The sequence below is a fragment of the Vipera ursinii genome (genome assembly GCF_947247035.1).
Source record: "Vipera ursinii genome assembly, chromosome: 1".
NCBI lineage: Eukaryota > Metazoa > Chordata > Lepidosauria > Squamata > Viperidae > Vipera > Vipera ursinii.
In genome coordinates, this window is record NC_139512.1 from 315,413,493 (window position 1) to 315,435,444 (window position 21,952).

Consider the following 21,952-nt stretch of genomic DNA (forward strand, 5'->3'; position numbering starts at 1 on the left):
CTAGCTAATCCCTAGTTAGGAAATTTTGTGAGTACTGAATAAAGAATATTCAGAAAAAAATAAAAAATATTAGAGAAAACTATTTCACAGTATTATATACTTACAACACAAAATAAGATAAAAGGAATCCAGCACTAATTTTTAGGCAGGTTTCTGTGTACAGTTTAAAGTATGTAAGATGGGAAATGGTTTCTTCAGCAATTATATAAAGAATGGTAACTGTAAGTAAAAGATCCATGTTAACTGTTTTATACCATTCATTTATCAAGTTGTAGCCACAACAATCCCGTACCAAATTTCAAACTATCCTGTGAATTTATCTGATACTTTCAGTTATGACTTGACTTACCTGAAGCTGCCAGAACAACTAATCTTTGCCACTGCAGATGAAATGCCCAGAAATTGGGAAAGCATTGACTAGAAGTACATAGGTTCCTCATCTTTTTTTCTCTCTGAGTTATTAAATCAGCTGCATTTTTGTACTTCTTAATGGGCTATTGAAATTTGATGTATCTATGGGCAAAGCTAGATGATCACTAGATCATTCAGCTAGAGAAAAGAAGAATTGGGGATACATGATAACACAATTCCAGTATTTGAGAGGCTGCCACAAGGAGGAGGGGATCAATTTATTTTCCAAAGTACCAGAAGGCAAGACAAGAAATAACGGATGGAAACTAATTAAAGAGAAAAGTAACCTGGAATTAAGGAGAAACTTCCTAACAGTGAGGTCAATTAACCAGTGGAACAGCTTGCCTTCAGACGTTGTGGGTGCTTCATCGCTTGAGGTTTTTAAGAAGAGACTGGACAGCCACTTATCTGAAATGGTATAGGATCTCTTCTTGAGCAGGGGGCTGGACTAGAAGACCTCCAAGGTCTCTCCCAGCTCTATTCTGATGAATTAATCACAGTGGCATTTTTCTGCATCAAAACTATTTAAAAAGTGACTACACTAGTTATGAATTTAACATGTATAGATAGCCAAATGTTGAGGTATTTGGTGCAGGGTTTTTCTTTTTAAAGAAAAATGTTAGTTCAATATATTATGCCATATAAACAATGGAGTAATTGTTGTAATCTGAGAATGAAATGGAAACTGTTTTTGTTGCTTTGATTAATGTAAAGGAGAAGGGTTTTTTTAAATGGAGTTTCTGCTAGAAAACAAAATAAATAAAAACAGTGGTATTCTTCCTCAGAAAGTACAGAGCTAATGGGATGGCAAGAAATAAGTACAGATGTCATGGGTTTGGGGAAGCAGAGAGTATCACCTGAATTTTAATAGAGGAAGTATCTCTACTTCTTCAATTTTTATATGAATGGCAAGTATGCATTTATTTCAGGCATCAGTCCATCCATTTACAGATAGTTCTAGTTTCAAGACTGATTCATGTGAATTCCATTTCTGATTTTCTCTGATAGCTCTCACTGCAGTTAGCACTAACTGCATATTGTTATAAAATGCATGATAGCTACCAAGAACATGCATGGGGTTGCAGAATTTTATAATAATATTTTATTGTTCATTTTGATCACGATTTTGCATTTGTTTTCATTTTACATAATGTTCTGATGGTGTGGAAATAAGGTCTCCATTTCTCCCCATAATGAATGTGCCTGACAGCTTTTTTGTTTACTGAAGTTATGCAGAACTGCTAATGATGATGAAGAGCGAACTACTCAGATTTGTATCAGAAGCATCATGAATGGTAGCACTTAGCTATCATATTACATGTATAATACTGAAACTTATTAAATGTAAACAGATATCAGTGCTTCACAAATGCTAGTAATAATTCACAAACAAAATATAAAATATGTAGGTTTCAACATAGAAACCTCCATATAATTATATGCCTCCATATAATTCGTTTTTCTGGGATCTCTTTCACCTAAATGAGCTTCTGCATATGCTTAAACCAAGTCACTTCAGCCATTCTAACTACACTTCTTACTGAAATGGCATAGAGAACAATAGAAGTTACAATTTTGATATTCAGCTAAATTTCAGTTGGTGAGTCTCCTGGGCCAGTGAAAATCACACCACCTTAGGGATATACAAGTTGATGCAAAATCAATTGGTTTTCCTCCCAGTTGAAAGAATAGAGAACTACTCTTTCAGTTGGGAGTAAAACCAATTGATATGTCGCTCTCCTTTTTTCACATTTTGCAGAAAAATTTAACATACCTGTTAGGTTTACCAGATCTGAGGAGCCTGGGAGTGGCATGCCAGAGGTCATATTCCTACAAGTGATATCAGAATAAAAAAAAGGGAAACACAACTAAACTAATTCATAATTAAATGTAATTAAATTAAAGCAATGTATCCCATTAATGTAAGCAATAGCAACATGCATTGTATCATTGCAACATTATAAAGTTACAGAGCTGAATTCTTTGCAGCTCTTGCTGGAATTACCATGGAATCAAATTAGTGCCTCTGACATATTGATGAGGGGAATAAAATGAATTTTTGTTACACTGCTTGGATAAAAGGTAGTGGAATCTTGTTTAAAAGAAGGTTAAAATAGATTTATAAAAAGTTTTAATTATAACAAGAATGAGAGTCATTTCCATGGTAATGCTCAATATACAAAAAAAGAATGCTTAAACATAAATATATAAATAAGCATATAAGATATAATAGACATATATGAGTTATTCTATCAATTAAGTATCCTTGTTCTCTTTTTAATTATTCTGCAAGCCCCCTGTGGTATTTGGCTAAATAAATTTCACAGTGCCATGTTTATTTTTATTTCTGCCTTCTAGCAACTTGTTTAGTTTTAGACAGGTTTTTAATTTTATTTAATATTTCAGCTAAAAAGACTTGAGAATTAAAAAAATGATTGTACAGAATATATACTGTACAGTACATATTTTTGGAAATAATCTTTCTATAAAATGCAGAGGACATCCTGTTTTAATATTAATTTCTCCTACAGAAATAGAATGGGATTTATTCATTGTATATTATATTAATTCTGATTGTATAACCCAACTATTTATCTTAAAAGTATTTCAGTTAAAAGCATGTCTTGGTAATCCTTTGGTCTTTAGTTTCAGACAAAAATGGTTACAAGTTTCAGAATTTGTTTAGAAACCATGAACTGAGAAGAATTTAGATTCAGTTTTTCTTCATAGCAGTGTATAAATATATGTAATTAGCCTTATACTTATCTGCATTAGAATCATTAGAAATGAAACCCCTTTTTAATCTGAATACTGTTCCCTTTTCAATGTCAGCCTGTTTCTGGACCAGTACAGAGCTAGCCTAGTGGATGCAATAAAGAGATTACTTCATCACAGTGTAAGTATGTTTCTATTTTCTCCTGAACATGGGCTTCAGAATAATTAGTCTGTGCACAGTGATTGAGAGAGTAATGGAATGGCAGGATTAACGTCATGTAATACTTTAATACTTATTATGTCCAACTTCAATTGAGTCTTCTAATCTATCAGATTCCTTCCTAATCATAAACTAGAAAACTTCTTATACTTGGCCTTCTGATAAGGAACACAGTGGGAAGTAAAATAAATGAAACCGCTTCAAAGATACTGGGAGATTATTTTTATCAAAGCATTTCTTGAGTATTTCCCTTTGATAACAATGTCTTCATATTAAAGTAAAATTCTGATATTGAAAATTTTTATGTTAGCTTCTGTCGTGTGTAATCCCTTCAATAGTAACCTTTGTAATTATGTATTTATTTGTTACAAAGTGCTATTTTTACTGCAGCTTATACTAAATGAATTGTATAATACAGTAATTTTGTAGGAAGTAAATAAATAATTCTGATATGTTGAAATTTTATTTTATATCAAAACAAACCCCTTAATAACTTCATGACCATATAGATGCAGAAGTTAAAATCTTAACCTGATCTAAAGATGGTTGGAAACAGATTCTGACTGTATGAAACACTTAGCAAATAAATGGATATGAAATATATAATCCAGTCTATGCTTAAAAGACGTTCTTCTGGCTATTGCCAGAATAAAAACAGCCTAACCTTGTCAAAGCCATATTTGTGAAGTGAGATGAATAACAATAAATTAAAAACATCTTTTTATGAAGCAAGGCATTGCCAATGTCAACCACCAGGTCTAGTATATTATTGTTGTAGTTGTTTGTTGTACAACAACTAAATAATAATAATAATAGTTTTTTTTAAAAAAAAGACTCTCCCAGCTTCTTATTCTTGACCTTCAACAGCTAGGTTGAACAGGAATCCAGAATATATAGAAACGTTAAAAGTCCAAATGCTAAAGGACTGCTTTGTTCAGTGAGAGTAAATTCTGAGCACATTTTCTGTAATTCAATAGACAAGAAAATACTCATTCGAGTATTTTCTTGTCTATTGTTCTAATTGAACTTTATTTATATCCTTATCTGGAGATGATGATGATTGCTGTCTGAACTACCAGAAGAATATATGGGTAGTTCTTGGTTAATGACTGCCTCTCTCAGTGACTATTCAAACTTATGATAATGCTGAAAAAATAGATTTATGAACCTAAAGCTATAATAGCATACCCAGTGCTTTTTTTGTAAAAGAAAAAGGTGCCGGAACTCACACATGTCATACAACCCGCCTTGCCTACCATACAAGGTTCCATCCAAAAAAGGTGCCGGAACTCCGTTCTGAGCGTTCTATGACAAAAAAAGCCCTGAGCATACCTATGGTTATAGGTTCGTGATTTGGGTACTTAGCAACCAGTGCACATTTACAGTGGTTGCAGCATCCCACAGTGATGTGATTGCCATTTACAACTTTCACAGCTAGCTTCCAACAAACAAAATCATTGGGGAAGCCTGCAGTAAGTCGCAAGCTTTAGTTACATGACATTGGGCTCAATGACTGCATTTAATGACCTCAATAGAAGTGACAGAAGTTGGAAAATTCTTTTCTTTTCTTTTAGGGAACTGCCTGTTAATCGCTTTTCAATTGTTTCTTCTGTTTCAAAAGAGCAGAGCCAAATTTTCAAATAAAAATAGGAAGTAAGGAATAAATAGTCAAAAGCTTTTAGTCCACAAGTTTTTTTTAAAGGAATAAAGTTCTAGTTGAAGTCCAATTCATTTTTTTTTCAATGTTTCTTTTTTAAACATCCCTGGAGGTTCAATTGCTGCTGATTCTGAAAGGAGGGTTGAAATCCCCCCTCCCTCTCTGCAGGGAAGAAGGTACTTAGCAGCTTATTTAGGTGAAAAAAGGAAGATTGGAGTATAAGAGAGGTTGATCTTACCTGGTCTCTTCCACGCTGCTTTAAAGTTGCCTGGTAGTAAGTGTGTCTTCGGCTGTCTGCAGCCTAATGACTGGCCGTATTGCTATGGCCAGTCTTTCGTTCGCCAGTTCGAAGGGAATGCAGGCACTAATGGGGGAGTTGTGCACACACACACACACCCGGTTTTTCTGCAAAAGCCCCTTCTTGCTGGTTGCCCTTCCAGGGTGACTCTTCAGCCCTTTTAGGACCCCCCCCAGCGATGCGAAACTGGATGTGGAAGACGAGAGCCATCCTCCAGACGTCCATAACGGCAGCATTGGCAAACCGGAAGCAAACATGGTCACATGTTTCACTTAATGACAATGCTACTTAGTGACAAGGTTGGTGGTCTGAATTGAAGATTTAAACTTCAATCTCCCACTGAACTTAGAAATAATTATTTCTGACTCAAAAAATAGTATTGTTTTCTGAACAGCTCATTATAGTGCAAGTCCTTGGCAGATGCATATAGAGCTGATAGAGTAATTTTGACATATTTGTATTGCAGAGTTTTACATTTGACAGGTCACTGAGAACTCCCTTCAAGTAGAAATTCTTGATCTCCTGAGCAGTATATCCTAAACCTTTTTGCTACCATCCATCCTTGTAGAAAATCCAGGTCCTATAATCTGTGCACTGAGAATTCGTCTGTGACATCTCAGGCTAGCCAAACGATTCTCCCTATTGTTTGACAAAAGGCTATTCATTTCACAGAGGGCATAAAAACAGTGATTTTATTAACATTTAGTTCTGAGCATTAGTGAGATATCTGCCTGTCCTCAACTTGTGTTTTTCTACTATATCCGAGAATGAGCCAAAATGTATTACATATACAATATTACAGTGTAATTTTATGTTTAATTCAGTTGCAGTTTTCTCTAGAACACCTAAATATTTTCATTTTCTAGAATTATTCTTTATAGAACTATATCTTCCTCAGTAATCACTCCTGAAAAATTAATACTGCATTTGTGTTTTCCCAAAATGAATTTCATTTTGCCACTGTAACCTTCTGTTCATTTTTATATGATTTTTTATGCCACTTTCCCTAAGTGAACAGTTCAGTGCTTGCTATGCCCTTGCTTCAGGGACAATATGCTGATAGCACAGGATTTATATTAGATCCTCCATTTCCAGAGCAATCTCCAGGAAGATAGGAATGCCACCATCCCTTTGCATATGTCTCTAAATGTCCAGTTTTATAGGATTCTCCTAGGATTTTAGCAATAAATAAGACCCAAATAATTTTGTAATACAAGCAATAATGGTGATCAAAATTCAAAAACTGTGCAATTTATGCAGCCATACCAGAATGATTAATCACATTAAACTTGGAAATCCAATGCAAATAGAATAGTCAAAGTTTGATTAGCTGGAAGAGTAGGTTTATATTGAACTGAGCAAAAATCTTGTTAGAAGGCAGTGTTTTTCAAACCAGCTACCTTCAGATAAAAATTTTCAGAATAATTTTATCTCTCACAAAAAAATGGGCTCTGCAAAAGGCCTGGATGAATGGCACAGAGTGTATTTAGCTAAATGAAAGCACTTTCCAAGTAAATTATTTGAGAGTTTGTTTTAGAATGCAGCAACAATCTTTGGTGGCTTTTATGCAGTACTAACCTAGCAAGATTTATTTATTTAGAGATGATATAATTTTTAGGAGCTAAGATTTTGCCATGTAAGTGAGGTATAGTATTTAAAATTATACTTTAAAAATTTTTGTATTAAGAAAAGTCCATGGCATACAGCACAGGAACCTATAACATTCCATATAAAGTGGTTGTATGTAACACCCTATTGAAGATATAAATCTTCTCCCATAATTGCACAATGCTTAATTATGTATTCTGTTCATTCTTTTTGCATTAATTTGCTTTTTACCAGTTTAAAAGTCATGGGGCTGGCTGGTCTTTTGGTAGAATAGAATAGAATAGAATAGAATAGAATAGAATAGAATAGAATAGAATAGAATAGAATAGAATAGAATAGAATAGAATAAAACTTTTCTTGGGTTTAGAAAATCTACTTCACTTTGACAAGGAACTGAGTATCTTTTTATTCTACGTCGGAGAATTAAGATTTGGAGCCATAATTGTTAAAGTGCCCTATTTTATTTTTATGAAACCTCTGTATCTTTCTGAGGTTCAGCCATATTTATTCATGTGAACACCTAGAGTCTGCATGGGGTACATGCAAGTTAGCAAACCAGGGAGAGGAGATGCTTATTTCTTGTTATTGATTCAAAAGCTTAATATGCCCTATTTCTTTGCTTTCTTAGCAGAAATCAGTTGGCAACCCCAAACTTGATGTTTCACAATTTGTTGCCAAGTTTCAGTGATACAATCCTGGGGGTCCTGGGACTTGTAAAACTGATTTGAGAGCTGCTTGGAGCATATGGTCTATATCAGGGGTCAGCAACCTCAAACAGTGAAAGAGCCACTCGGAACCGGTTCCCTCACAAAAGGAAAAACTGGGAGCCGCAAAAAATATGTGCGCATGCGCACATGCGCAGAACAGGGTTTGACTGAAGAGTAGAGCCAAGGCGAGATATGAACCTACCCTGCATATTTGAATTGATTGGTTGAACTTTTTTAGTCCCACTTTTTTTTTTTGGACTGCACATGGCAGAGGACCAGGAGCCGCAGGAGACGGCTGAAAGAGCCGCATGCGGCTCCGGAGTCACAGGTTGCAGACCTGTGGTCTATATGAACCCAGTGAAAACAATGTGCATCCTTCTGTTGACTTATAATTCCTGCCTTTGAATTCAGTGACGATTTTTTAAAAAGCTTTTTGAGGGGGTTTTCTTACTGCATTATGAATCTATTATTTCTCCATAATGGAACACTTCATAGCAAAATGCATCAATAGGGCGACTTGCATTTTCTTGGTGCATTAAAGAGCACGGCTAAATACAAGTTGAACCCTTTATCAATATTATTACGAAAAACTATATTGAAGCTTTTTTTCCCCCATGAGGCCACTGGACTTTCTTCTTTTTCTTTGAAGACATTTCACTTCTCACCCAAGAAGCTTCTTCAGCTCTTACTGGATAAGAAACGAAACGTCTTCAAAGTAAAACAAGGAAGTCCAGTTGCCTCATGAAAAACAAAAGCACCGTTGGTACAACCATGACCTGGATGTCTGAGAATCTCCATAGATATATTGAAGCAGTAGAAACAGATATAGAATGGTTAAATTTATTGGATTAAATCCCAAATTTATGCCAAGAGAAGGATGCTCTGATCATGGGTTTTTCTACATTCTCTATTCCTTTCCAGTTCTGATAAAACTGTCAGAAATATTCGGGGTCCACAGCTCCTCTGTTCCTCATCCAAGATATTTTTTGTAATTCCCACAAACACTAGGAATATTTTCTGGTAGCTGTAATGGAAGGAGAAGTGTAGAAAATTCAATGTGAAACACGTCCCATTTATACAGTTTTACATGCAACACCATTTGTTACCTCAATTGTAACAAAAATTAAATATGACTATGGATCAATTTTCTTTACAGCTTATAGTGTTTCTCTTTAGCAACTTGATTTAATAGAATAATTGGAGAAAATTCTGTGGAAAAGATGAAATAAATTTGGTAACAGTCAAGTGTAATTATTCATGTTTGGTGAAATTTACTTTCTAGCATATTTTTCAAGATTTTCCTGTTCCTATTTTTTATACCATTGTTCATTTTAATAATGTGTTAACAATTTTATCAATGTTATGTTACAATTTAAATAAAAACAAATAAATGTTCTTAATGTTTTAGGGGAAAGCTCTGGTATTTGCTCCACTTAGAGGAGATACTCTAAACCAGTTCTGCAGTCTAGCTGAAAAGGCTGGTTTTTCTATCCAAAGACATGAAAATTATGATGAACACATCTCAAACTTCCATTCCAAGGTTAGTTTTCTGTTCATGGTAGATAACACTTTAATCCACATTGCATTTTGAAGAGATCATGGTTCTTTTGGCAGGTAACCTAAATATTTGATTAAAGTACTCATAGGTATGCTGCTTCTAAATAGCTATTTTTTTGTATCTGATTATTTTGTGTGGAAGAGCCATCCTTTATCTTTGCATATCTAGAAGACCTTTACAGAGGCTTGGCTTCACTATTTCCTCAGAATTAATCTGTTCATTCATAGGGATCTAATTCAAAACATTCAGGTGTTTAATTTTGTTCATCTCATGCGTATCTATTAAAAACAACTGTATATATTTGAGCCTGAAGCTTATGGCAATTAATTTAACTGATTATTATTATTATTATTATTATTATTATTATTATTATTATTATTATTATTATTATGATTATTAATTTTATTTATATACCGCCCTTCTCCCAGAGGACTCAGGACTCAAAAAATGTGAAATTAATTAGGAGGTGAATGTCTAATTGTGTCATATCATATTTTAAATTCACATTTGATTTATCGGTGGGTCAAATGGTAGCTTCAGATGGAATGATCTGACACAGAATGTTCAGGTTACGAGGCTATCTGTGTCTGATCTCTATATTACAATAGTCAACCAAAAGCACTTATCTAAATATGATTTTAAGCTTGTTTTCTTAAAGTGATTGTTCTCATTGTCCTCTTTTATTACATTTAGTGTAATAAAAGTATAGTGTTATGTTGCACTGGAGACTTCATACTTCATAAACTTTAAACTTCTTAAATAACTGCTTCAACTCCTGGACCAGGATGGTGATGTTCATTATACTAAAAGGAGAAACAGGAATCAGATATTTTGATTCTCAGCTCTGGAACATTATACATCCAGATAATTTCAAAGGGGCATTTTCAGTAGTGTTTATATTACCTCTAAAGCAGAATCCTACACATAATTGTTTGAAAAATTCTCCTTCCCCTTAAACAATTCAGAGAAATCTTCTATCAGAAATTTTCTGTCAAGGACTATATAGTAAAGAATGTTGAAAGTCCATTTGTATCACATGGGTGTGCTCAAAAGCTAAGCAATTTCAGACCTTAATTTTAGTCCAAGTTTTTTCACTGTACTCTTTGAATTTTAATATTATTGAATGTGGTAGCGTACATGGATTCTTTAGTCTAAAGAAACCTACGGATAAATATGAGTGATCAGCAGCAATTACAAAACACCCTAAACTGTAAATTGAACAACCACATTTTAGCCTAGCAATTGTAGATTAGCTAATAGTTCAGCATGTCATGCAAGGCCAGAAGTGTTGGTAAATTAAGTGAACCAAGTTAGACCTGGATAATCATACCACGTAGTGCTATAACTTGGATACACAAAGAAACTGACTGACCATAATTTTAGAAGAGACAGAAGGTGAAAAAATACCCTTCATTTATGAAATGTATTTTCCAGAAGATATATAGTAACTGCTAACTTATACAGAGCTAAGGGAGAATTTAATAAAACCCGTCAATGGCTATTAAGCATAATAGTTAAAAAGAAATCCAGGTTTAAAAAAATATACCAGTTGTGAGTAGATGTTACCTAAGAGACCATTGTTTAATCCAACAAATTTTTATCATGTCACAATCAGGTATCGTCCAGATTAAACAATATATATAGCAGTGAGGAAACTTGAGTCCACCTCTTATTAAACTTTCTTTCTAAACAAGAATTGGAGCTACAAGGATTATATTTCACCATCCTTTTGCTGCACCTCTTTGTCCCATAAATCTCAGTAATTGGGGAGAGGGAATCTGTATTAGGTAATTGGGGACCATATATGGTGCATCCTTATGAATTAGGAGAAAAGTGACTGGGAACCAATGGGACAGAAAATAGAATAGCCAACAGTGAATGAACTAAGGGCAAAAGCCAAACAAAAAGGCATTCTTTACTTGTATTTGTGTAAACACATACATTTTGTCCTCCATAGCAGGAGTCCCCAACCCCCAGTCCCTGGACTGGCACCGGGCTGTGGTTTGCCAGCAACCGGGCCATGCAAACAAGCTAAGCCCCATCCGTAGGATGCAGGCAGCACACAAAAATGCACCCCTTCCAATCTGCGGAAAAAACTTTCTCCACAGAACCAATCCCTGGTGCCCAAAAGGTTGGGAGTTGCTACTCCATAGGATACAATTTTATATATATGGACTCTGGCTGCTGATTTTCAATGTCAAGTAATAAGACTGTCCTCATCCATGACCTAACAGACCTGACCTGGCATGTATAAAGAAGACTCAAGTTGGAGCAGAGGGGAAGTTCCCTCCTCAGAAATGTGCCTGCCTGGATTTCAAGTGTAGCACTGTCCTGAGTCCAGAGCAAGAGTGGTGCGATAGCAACTGACACCCGTAAGGATATGATGGCTTTCAGGGGCAGCCATCCTTGCGTGATCTTCTAGAGTCCATTGTCTGGCTGGCAACCGAGTCCCAAGGCCTCGAATTCTTGATGACTTCAACTTCTTCCAGGTGGCATTGAGTCTGAGACAGCTCAGAAGTTCATGATCACCATAACAACTATAGACCGGATCCAAATCATCAAGAACATGACACATTAGAAGTTTATTTATTTATTAATCAAATTTGTAGAACTTCCCATCTGACAAAACATGACTCTAAACAGCATACAACAATTGAACAACAACAAGGCATGTGACTTGAATGCTACCTGGAATAAGGCATGTGATGAAGACTTTATCTGAGAGGATAAATATTAAGAATAAAAAATAGAAACATAAAAGGAGAAATAAGTGTAAAGCACGTAAAAATGCAAGTAGACAAATGCAAGTAGACAAATAGGGACCACTACGGTGGGAAGGTAACAGCGCTCCGTGCGCCTTTGGCATCTAGTCATGCCGGCCACATGACCACAGACACGTCCTTGGACAAGCGCTGGCTCTTTGGCTTTGAAACAGAGATGAGCACTGGCCCCTAGAGTTGGAAACGACTAGCACGCATGTGCGGGGGAACCTTTACCTTACCTTTAGGCTTACAGATTTGGGCCACAAAAATCCAATTAAACATTTCTGTGTCTCTTTGCCGCCATTTGTTGTCCATCCAGATTTTTATATTCCAGATCTGAAAACCCTAATGAATGAACAGAATAGTTTTAAATATCTGTGCCTGAATTAAAAACATTGGAAGTGTCTAATTTAAATACCACATCAGAGTAACAAACTGAAATAGTATAGGAATACATCTCTTTTTCCTTCTCTTTTACTCATATACAAGACAATGCCCTTTCTCTCTAGTATCTTTAGTGTACTGTGTCTCCCTTCAGCTTAGTGCTGTACTGTGCTGTGCATATATTCCAGCCTTGACCAAAAGCATCAGTTAATGCACTGTATAAATACTAAACCATAGAATTAGTGTTAATAAGCAATCATTATTTACTAAGCTTGAAAGATATGACCTTCTTGGTCTTCTTTTAGGGAGAGAAAATCCTTGGAAAATTGAGATAATTCCTAGATAATTCCTAGGGTGAACAGATTCTTTAAAAATGTTTTGGGCATCATCCCCCCAAGTCATACTGAAAAACTATTGAGCTGCAGAGAATAGATCAGTCTTTTTCAAGCTTGGCAACTTTAAGATGCGTGGATTTCAACTCCAGAATTTCCCAGCCAGCCTTGGGAGTTGATGTTCATGCATCTTAAAGTTATTAAACTTAAAAACATTGATATAGACACACAAATAACCTGTATACAAAGCTGGAAATATTACATATTTGAGAGAATAACTGAACCGTGGCCAGACAGATACCTCCCCTTCAATAAATCTGCAATTTTCCAGAGGATTGCAGAGCAATGCATAACTTTCTTGTCCATATATTCTACTTTTTACTCATAGAGTAAGTAAGCACACTAGTTACATTTATATTCCCTCTATGGAGGCTTGGACTTTCTCTAGCACACTTAATTAGTATAATAATTAGCGGGTCAGCAAAATACTGTGGTCGTAGTATTCTTAAATTTCAGTAAGGGGTTTGACAAGGTAGACCACAGCCTACTTCTTGATAAGCTAGAAAAATGTGGGATAGACAGTATCACCACCATGGATGGATGCTGACAAACCATACCAGTGTCCTCAACAGAACTGCATCCACATGGAGGGAAGTATGTGTTGGGGTACCTCAAGGTTTTGTTTTAGGCTCAGTACTCTTTATTATCTTCAGAAATTATCTAGATGAGAAAATAGAAGGGGAACTCATCAAATGTGCAGATGACACTAAGCTGGTTGATTGAAAGGTAGGTTATAATAAGTTTCCTTAGTTCTCTCTTTACTTCCTCATTGTATGGCCCAACATCCCAGAGGCACAGCAGTTCACATTCCCCTTTTCTTCTTCTTCCAGGTCTAAGGAATATGGAAGTACAGAGTTCAGTTTCCTATTTAAGAGGCAAATTCTTCACTGCTGCTTTACTTAGACTTGGAAGATCAAGAAAATTAGTACAGGATATCACCATAGCTCTGTCATGTTAAGCTTCACATGAGTTCCTTTTCTTTTTTCAGTGTTAAACAGCCCCTAAGGCAAAGGGAAGACAGGGAGCTGGCACACAGCCTGTCCTAGCAATGGGCAATTATTTCTTTCTGCTTTACTATGTGTTCAGGTGCTGGCTAAGTGCTGCTCTGTGTTAAAGGCTCAAGAGGTTGTTTTTTTTAAAAAAAATTGAATTAAGTCTGTTAGAAGAATTTTTCAACCTCTTCTCCCCTTTTTAAATCATACTCTAAACCATAGAATCAGTAATCAAAAGCAGCTGTACAATATTTCACATTGGGGACACTATGTGGGATGCTTAGTAAGAAAACAATTTCCTCAGGCACTTTCTGGCCTTAATGCTATTCTTCATTTGCCTCTGATCAACTCCATGTTTAAAGAACATGACAAAATAATTGCGTTCCAACTATGTTAAATTTTCCCTTGGATAGTGCATAGAAGGGTGGATGGAATCGTATTGTAAAAATACTTTTGGGGAATTACACAAGAAACTAGAACAGGAATGCATTGTGAATTAGGAAGAAAATAGCCACTTGGGCACCAACCATCCTCTTTGGTGCAGAACAAAATAGAAGGCAGTAGGGTGGTGTTTGGTATCAAATTGCTGATAGAAATATTGTTGCATTTCTAGGACAGCAAAAATAGAAGACAGGTGTTCACTTGGTAGCATGTGTCATATGACTAATAATGGGCTGCATTTAATTTGGTGGATCACACACTGAGCTATACCAATTCCCAGTTCCTCCTACAGTACGAGAGGCTCTGAAGAACTGTATCAATCTCAGATGTATTCATTGTTCAGAGCAAGCAAATTCAGTGTCAGCACAGGTATTCTGAAACAGTGGCACCAGAGAATTGTATGACTCTGGCTTCCATGAACATTCCTGCTAGCTTCCACCCATCTCCTTAGTGCCCCATGCAACATATCTCTCAAACACCCAGCATTGTTCCTTGCTGATAATTAAGCAGGTGATACAAAGGGGGACACCTGCTATTTATGGTAGAGAAAACCATTGAAAATACCTAGTCAGGAGAAGCATCCTCTCCAGAGCTCAGATGACTCGATTAAACCCTAATCACAAATAGCTGGATTAGCCACCAGCCCCACCCCACTCCAGGGTAGGAGAGTGGGCTTAAGCCATCCAATGCCATTCACATGCATGGTCCTTTTGTTTTTTTGAGAATCTGAAATGCTACCCTTTGAGGAAAAAGTACAGGAAAATTCGTGGGCATATATAAATCATAAACCTTATGTTCAGAGATTAATGAATTATGTGTAAACTTATTTACTTTATTAATCAAATTTATATTATCTGTTGTATGAGTCTTGTTTTTTATTCTTCCAGGGTGGCTGAAATGGCAAAAAGGATTAATAACTTAAAAAGAATTAAAATCAGAACATGGGGCCTGCACAATTTTCTCTACCCCTCCAACCCCCCCAAAAAAACCCCTTTGGGTATGTGTTTAAATGTCATTTGGAAAAGTTGCTAGGGGTAGATTCTTCAGTAAATAGTTCCTTCATAACAGAATATTGAGTAAACAAGAAAAATGTCTCTTAACTGTCCTCCATTACTGATAAATGCTACTACAGTGATTTTTCACCTATTTATTTTGAATTGAATTGAAATTCAGTGAATTTCATGCATTTTCCTTCCACATAAAGGATATAGAGTTGCCTTGTGAGTCACTGTGCAGTATACAGTGATTGATTGTTGTAATGATGTATATTTTGGTCAGTAAATTGTGTATAGTTTGAAAGAGCTTGAAACAAAAAAAAAGCCACTCCTTTTGGATTAAGATAGAGCAATGCAAACAATTACACAGTAAATAACAATAGCATTCAGCAGTTGAGGCAGTACAGCATTGTGCAAGAAGGGAAGACGGTTCAGGCAAAGATGTATTGGCTGAAAATAGAGATACTGCAAACTTTATACGCTCCTATGATTGGATATCAAACTGTTTTACCCAAGCTCAGTTATAAATATTCCCCATCCTTCTGGCTCAATAGTTAGTTTTCTCCTAAACTGATGATGGCTGATATACCTACTTTTTGGAATTTTCTTCTTTATTCTTCCAAGGAAATAAAAAAGACAAGGGGGCTTTCCAATTGCTGAGTTGACTATAACCTTCGTTTTTTTATTGCTGGATTTGTATGAAAAGTTTGGTGGTTAAGTAGGATCATGCCTTCTGGTTGCATATCCAAGCCTCATCTTTCCCTCGGACCTGTTTTCTCCCAAATGAAGGAGAGGCATTTTCCTTTTGGCTCCATGTTATCCTCTTATCCCTACTGTTTTGGAATAGAGCGTAACCAGCTGGAGAACTGTAAGAAGCCTGATAATGCAGCTATTTTCTGCTGTCCCGTCTTAATCTTGTTACACAAATGGTTGTGAAGAGATTCATGAATTTTAATTTTGCCCTCTGCATTAGTGCTTCATGCCACTCATCCACAGCTGCCTTCTATGGCAAGTTATTCACCCCTCCTCTTAGAAGAGGGGGAAAAATTAGTTACAATCTTGACAGTAGTGCAAGTAACAACAATATAAAAAAAATCCACAGATTTAGGCAACCACCCATGAAGCTGATTAACAGGCAGTGATCAGGAGGAACAGCTTTGCCTCTTAAACTTTTCACCTCTCATTGTTAGCTGTGAAATTTTATTTCCGTTTCAAAAAACAAGCCTGTAATCAAAACTGGGCCTATACTTTCTGCTTGTGCTTTTGTTAAAAACTATACACACATCCTTTCCCCAGGTTGGGTTTCACAGCGCATCACTCTCACACTAACTTCTGTAATATTTTCTTAATAATTAATACATAAAAAAATAAGGAGATGAAGGTTATGCTCCTTTGCCAAATATACATTGTAAACTGGGTATGAAAGATCCAATATTGCCCTTCTCCTGAAATAATTAACAAAAATATAAAGCTGAAGGTAGCATAGATTCATGTTATAACAGGGACAAAGCAAAGTCAGGATGATTTTCTAAACAAAAGCAAAGGCTGAGGCTGAGGCTGTGGTAGGAGAGCAGAATGTGATGTCAAAAGAATAGTTATATTGCCTTTCTGCTTATCTATTTGAAATACCACATTACGAATGGCTAGTGCTTATAATGTGTCTGGTGTGCGGTTAATAATTGTGGCTACTGTAAAGGGTAAACAGTATGAATTCCGCTCCCGTTGCTGCTGTTCACCCTGTGGGTCTGAGTGTGTTACATCCAATTAGGAGGGAAAGCATAATGCTACCAAGAGTGGCCATATAATTTATTTCAGTTCTCCTAGGCCTCTCTTGCTCTCCTCCCTCTTCTTGCCTCCAAAATTGAAAAATTGTTTTATTCACAATTTGCTTTTAGTTGTTCGTGCAATTCAAAGGGTGGGCTTACGAGGTTTTTCCCCCCCTATTTCATAAAATTACAATAATTAATTGGGCTCAGAAGTGCAACCATGATGTGCGCAATAACACTCTACATAATATTCTGGACTGAAGCATATGCACTGTTTACAAATGCTTCTGTGTGTGCATATACGAGTTCAATAATGTTATGTTTCCAATGCACTTACGATTGGATAACAGGTTGCAGTAATACATGCCTTTGTGGCATTTATTTGTTTAACATCCCCCAGCTAATCTGGAATAGTGAAGCCGGGTCTGGGTTGTGTTTAAACTCTGCAATGGAGCCTTTGGGCTGGCCACCAGAGGTCACTAGAGAATTCAGGTTAAAAGAGACGGGCTGGTGGGGGGGACAGACCAGATCTGCTGCATTCCTAAAGAACATTTCTTTTTCCTTATGGACTTACAAGATATTATTTCTGGATGTAGGTTAGTGAAGCTGCTGACCCAAGACACATCAGGGTAGAGAAGATTATGAGCAATAGGAATGGTCATTTGAAGTTTACTCTTCAAGGAAATGAAGTTTCCTTTCTAAAAAACAGACTTTAAGATGCAACTGGGGAAAACTTTGAACTGGAAATTATTTTGTACACTTTTTTTTTAAAAAAAGGAAGCATTTCTTCATTATTATTATCATCATCATCATCATCAACAACTACACTTATAACAATGGAGTATTTTTGGTTCTTCAAGAGATCATTTGGAATGTGTCCCATGAAAATTCATGCCACACCACCCACCAAAAAAAAAATCAGTTTTTTGTTGCCCAGGCCCAGAATGGACTTCCAGAAGCGGCATCCACACACAGAGAAACAGTTGTTCACATATTTGAATCCCACCACTGCTTTAAGGGACAATATTTTGGTATTTGCAATGCCATTTTAATCAAAGTACATCACCCACTAAGAATAACATTACCTGAACAATAAGTTGGCTGTTTAAATATTTAAATTAATGAGCCATTTTATTCACATAGAGCTCCTTGTTCTAATATTAGAGAACCAAATTGTCATGGTTAACATGGCTGAGAATTTGGAGAGATTAATAATTGTTGTTGGGTAAATTGTACTACTCATAAATGGAAAATTAATTCTCAGAATTAAACAATAGGACATTGGTAAATTCCTGTTTATATAATGGCTGAAAAGAAATGCCAGAAGCTCTTTCAAATATATAATATTCTAGTATACATATGTACACTAGAGTATTACATATTAAATATTATATATTAAAGAAAAAGGAGACAACTTCATATTCTTTGCCTCTCATCTTTCAGTTTAGTGTTGCCTCTGTAAACACACACAAGGAAATTGTTTCAGCGATGTCTTTTTAAATGTTAAGATGACTTGATTTTCATCTGGATAGCTTCCTGAATTCAGTAGTTTGTGCCTATAGAAAATATATGCCAAATTCAACTACTTGGTAAGTAAGTTTTCACTGGAGAGCTGCTTAAATGAATACTTGTTTTAAGAATACATGTTACACTGCCCTGAGTTATAGAGTTCACATAATCTTTGTTCTTGTTGCTAAGAATATGCTGCGCTATTCTGTGTTCAAAGAGAGGCAAGTTTGAATTACTATGCAAAACTACTTAAGTTTGTTAGCTGTTGATGATCTCAGTGTTTTATCAATCATAAATACAAAGCTTTATTCTTTAGGAGGCAGTTTAGCTTTCATTTACTTGTATATTTCAGACGAACCATATTTACCCCACTGCGTGATATTTTCTCACTAGCAATTTTAATTACCGTTATAAAAAATGAAAATAAAAATTATGTCTGTTTATTTTCTCATTTGATAACCACTCATCCAACAAATAAAACAAACGTACCAACAAAGATTATATTTTTATGATTAAAACAAATTGACTGTTGCTTTGTTTCTTTATTTGCAGCTGAAAAAAGAAGAAAAAGATATTTATGATCCAAATCTCCACTACCCATTTTTTCTTGTTTTAACCAAAGAAGGATAGAATATGGGAAGTCAATATTTTTATTACAAAATAGAATGTACTTACGTAATAATTTCATGGGAAAGGTAAACTCTTAGCAATGTAGAGCAGATCACTCTAGAACTATGGGTCCATTGTATTAAAAAGAGAGCTGAAAGTTTCAACAGCTCTATTTTCCTTCCTTTGTGGCTGTCATTTCGCAGAAGATTTCTTTATTGTGACAAAAATGGTTTTATTTTTCTGTTGCATCTGGAAAAAATGTGTTTGACCAACTGCAAAATGCTAAAGGATTTATTGTTCAAGTAAGTGAAAAAAACAGATACTGGTATCTGTCCAACATTTGAGACCATGTCATACGGTATTCTACGAAGATTTCATCTTATTTTACCATTATCCCTTAGGCTATTTTTTAAAATTACTTTTGGGGTTTTCTTTTCAGAGTGAAATTTTTCAAAGTCAGTTTATCTGATTTTTTTTACAACAGGATTTGGGATTTTGGAGTTTTATTGTTGAGTTTTTATTTGGGGGGGTTGTCCTCTCAGTAGATGTATTAGAAATTATTGCTTCAAACTAAAGCTTCATAAACTGACCATTTGTCCTCTGGACACAATGCGTTGGCCAGCCCTCTGCTCCTCCTCTCCAATTATGTGTGATTAGTCTCAGTGTGTTGTGTCAAGAAGGGGGAGTGTGCTGAGTACTTATTATCTGTTTAGGTACAAGAAGAGTGCTCTGACTATGAATGAAAAGTGAGTGTTTATCAGTCCTGAAATCTAACTGCAACTGTTCCCTATACTTGCTATTAAAAAATAGATCCTTGTTGGAGAAATGTTGGGTGCTGTAGCAATTGTGGTCTTTCCTTTGCTCCCTCACACTCCTCCAAAATATTGCCTAACATTGGCCATAGCCCACATCATTTCATTAACATTTTTGTCCCAGAAGCAATACATACCTTTCAAAGCCTAAGACAAAAGTATTTGGATTTGTTTTCTTGCTGGTTTAAAAAAAGACTTTTTGGCATTCTAAGAAGTTTATCATCTCATTTTTTAAAAACTGTTTTTAGAAGTATCTGGGGAAAAATTCAAATGGTGTTATACTTCATTCTGTGCTTGATTGCAAGGTATATGAAAATAAAATAATTACCCCTGAATTGTTGCTTCTCTTCTATGGTTTAATAAGTTGCACACAAACTCCCATGCCCTTCCATCTTTCCCTCAAATGCATTTCTTTACCACCAGTTTACATGTCCTTGTATTCCACACTTTTTTTATGCTCCATTAGAACACCTATATGGATGGCAGAAGGCATAGGTCAAATTGCAGTTAGATCATACATTTCTTTCTCACAAAAACCTGAATTGCAATGCCAAGTGATGGGCTAACATCACAATAACAGCAATTTATTCCTCTTTTGATAAAACAGCAGTCTATTCTCAGTGTTGGATAAAGACCAGGGGCAATGCAAACCAGCCATTTATCCTAGTATTTCAGTAGTAGATCTCCTTTTATGGATTTTATGGATTTCACATTGAGACACTTACTGCATGGAATTTCTGCTTAGAAATGGCAAGAATTTAGAGATTAATGGGTTTATCATCATGGTGTATCTCATAGATACGCATGCTATATATATATATATATATATATATATATATATATATATATATAGTAAAAATTTAGTGTAGAAAAGGCACTAACAGCACCCATATGTATGAACCTTCACATTTCATTACAAAAATATTCAAGAATATGACAAATAGATATATTTGCTAACTTTTATATAATGACCCTGGAAATTATTGTTTCACTCTTTTTCCCCCTCTGAGTAGATAACAAGTATATCAAAATGAACAACTAATTATTATTGTTTGTTTCTTTCCCCCATCTGTCATGTCAGTACAAGCTAGTGTCTCAAATGCAGGCTATTATCCCGTAAGGGTTTAATTGAAGGGGTCTTAAGAACACGATCCTACAAACATTTATGCATTGAGGCTGAATGGTGAAACTAAATTACTCATGCATATAATTGATGAAAGGACCAGAGGCCCTAGATTGTAGCATTGGCTGCTAAATATCATTGTTTAAAATTCTCTGGGTTTCCCCCCCACCCCTTATTTTCTGGAAAAAAATTAAGTTGCTTTGTGGTGGGATAGTACTTCTAAAATTATCATCATCTCTACATTGCTTTAATGAAGCACACATTCCAGTTCTTTGAATGTTGCTTCTGCTTCTCTAAATATTGTTATAAAATTAAAGGCCTGTTTCAAATTTAAAAAATATTAAAGATTATTAACCGTGATTGTAAATATAAATTGACTTGAACAAAATTTAAGAAACCTTCAGTTAAACACACTCAATGTGATGGGTATGTATGCTGGATTTTGTATGAATGGAAGTTAAAACTTAATAAGTCCCTTAAAGCAGTGGTGGGATTCAAATATGGGAACAGCTGTTTCTCTGTGTGTGGATGCGGCTTCTGGAAGTCCATTCTAGGCCTGGGAAACAAAAATTAGCTACAGGTTCTGGTGCAAACTGGCTGAATCCCACCAGTGCCTTAAAGTTAAAAAAAACACTGCAGATATCAGTCATCAACAATCAATGGAAACAATACATTGGTGAAACTTTGCTTATGGGCTTGTAAGCTGCTCCTGAAGGGGCTTTTTTATACTGAATGATAGTTTCTGAGCCTCCTATTGATAGAAGTGCAGGAGGCAAATTCTGTTTTCAGTAACAACATAATGGGCATATGATAGACATATTTAAGTTTTTTTTAAAAAAAATAATTTTCTAAAACATGGTTTCTAAAAGTTTGCAAAGTGATCTTTCCAAGATCAAAGATGAGGAGACTGCAATTTTTTCAAAGAAGGAGAGAGATTAGTAAAAGAGGCATTAAAGATTATGCTGGGCTGTGTTATAAATGTTACATGCAGTA

The 21,952-nt window shown here is 35.5% G+C and overlaps 1 protein-coding gene across 1 annotated transcript in view; it reads left to right on the top strand.

Annotated features, from left to right (window-relative positions):
- Nucleotides 1-20,171, top strand: part of CAMKMT (calmodulin-lysine N-methyltransferase) — a 277,215-nt gene extending 257,044 nt beyond the window's left edge. The window contains exons 9-11 of the mRNA XM_083361603.1: nt 3,244-3,307; nt 9,025-9,156; nt 18,968-20,171. Coding sequence (XP_083217729.1) covers nt 3,244-3,307; nt 9,025-9,156; nt 18,968-19,045 — 274 coding nt within the window. The 3' untranslated portion in view covers nt 19,046-20,171. The remainder of the gene's footprint in view (nt 1-3,243; nt 3,308-9,024; nt 9,157-18,967) is intronic.
- The last annotated feature ends 1,781 nt before the right edge of the window (nt 20,172-21,952 follow it).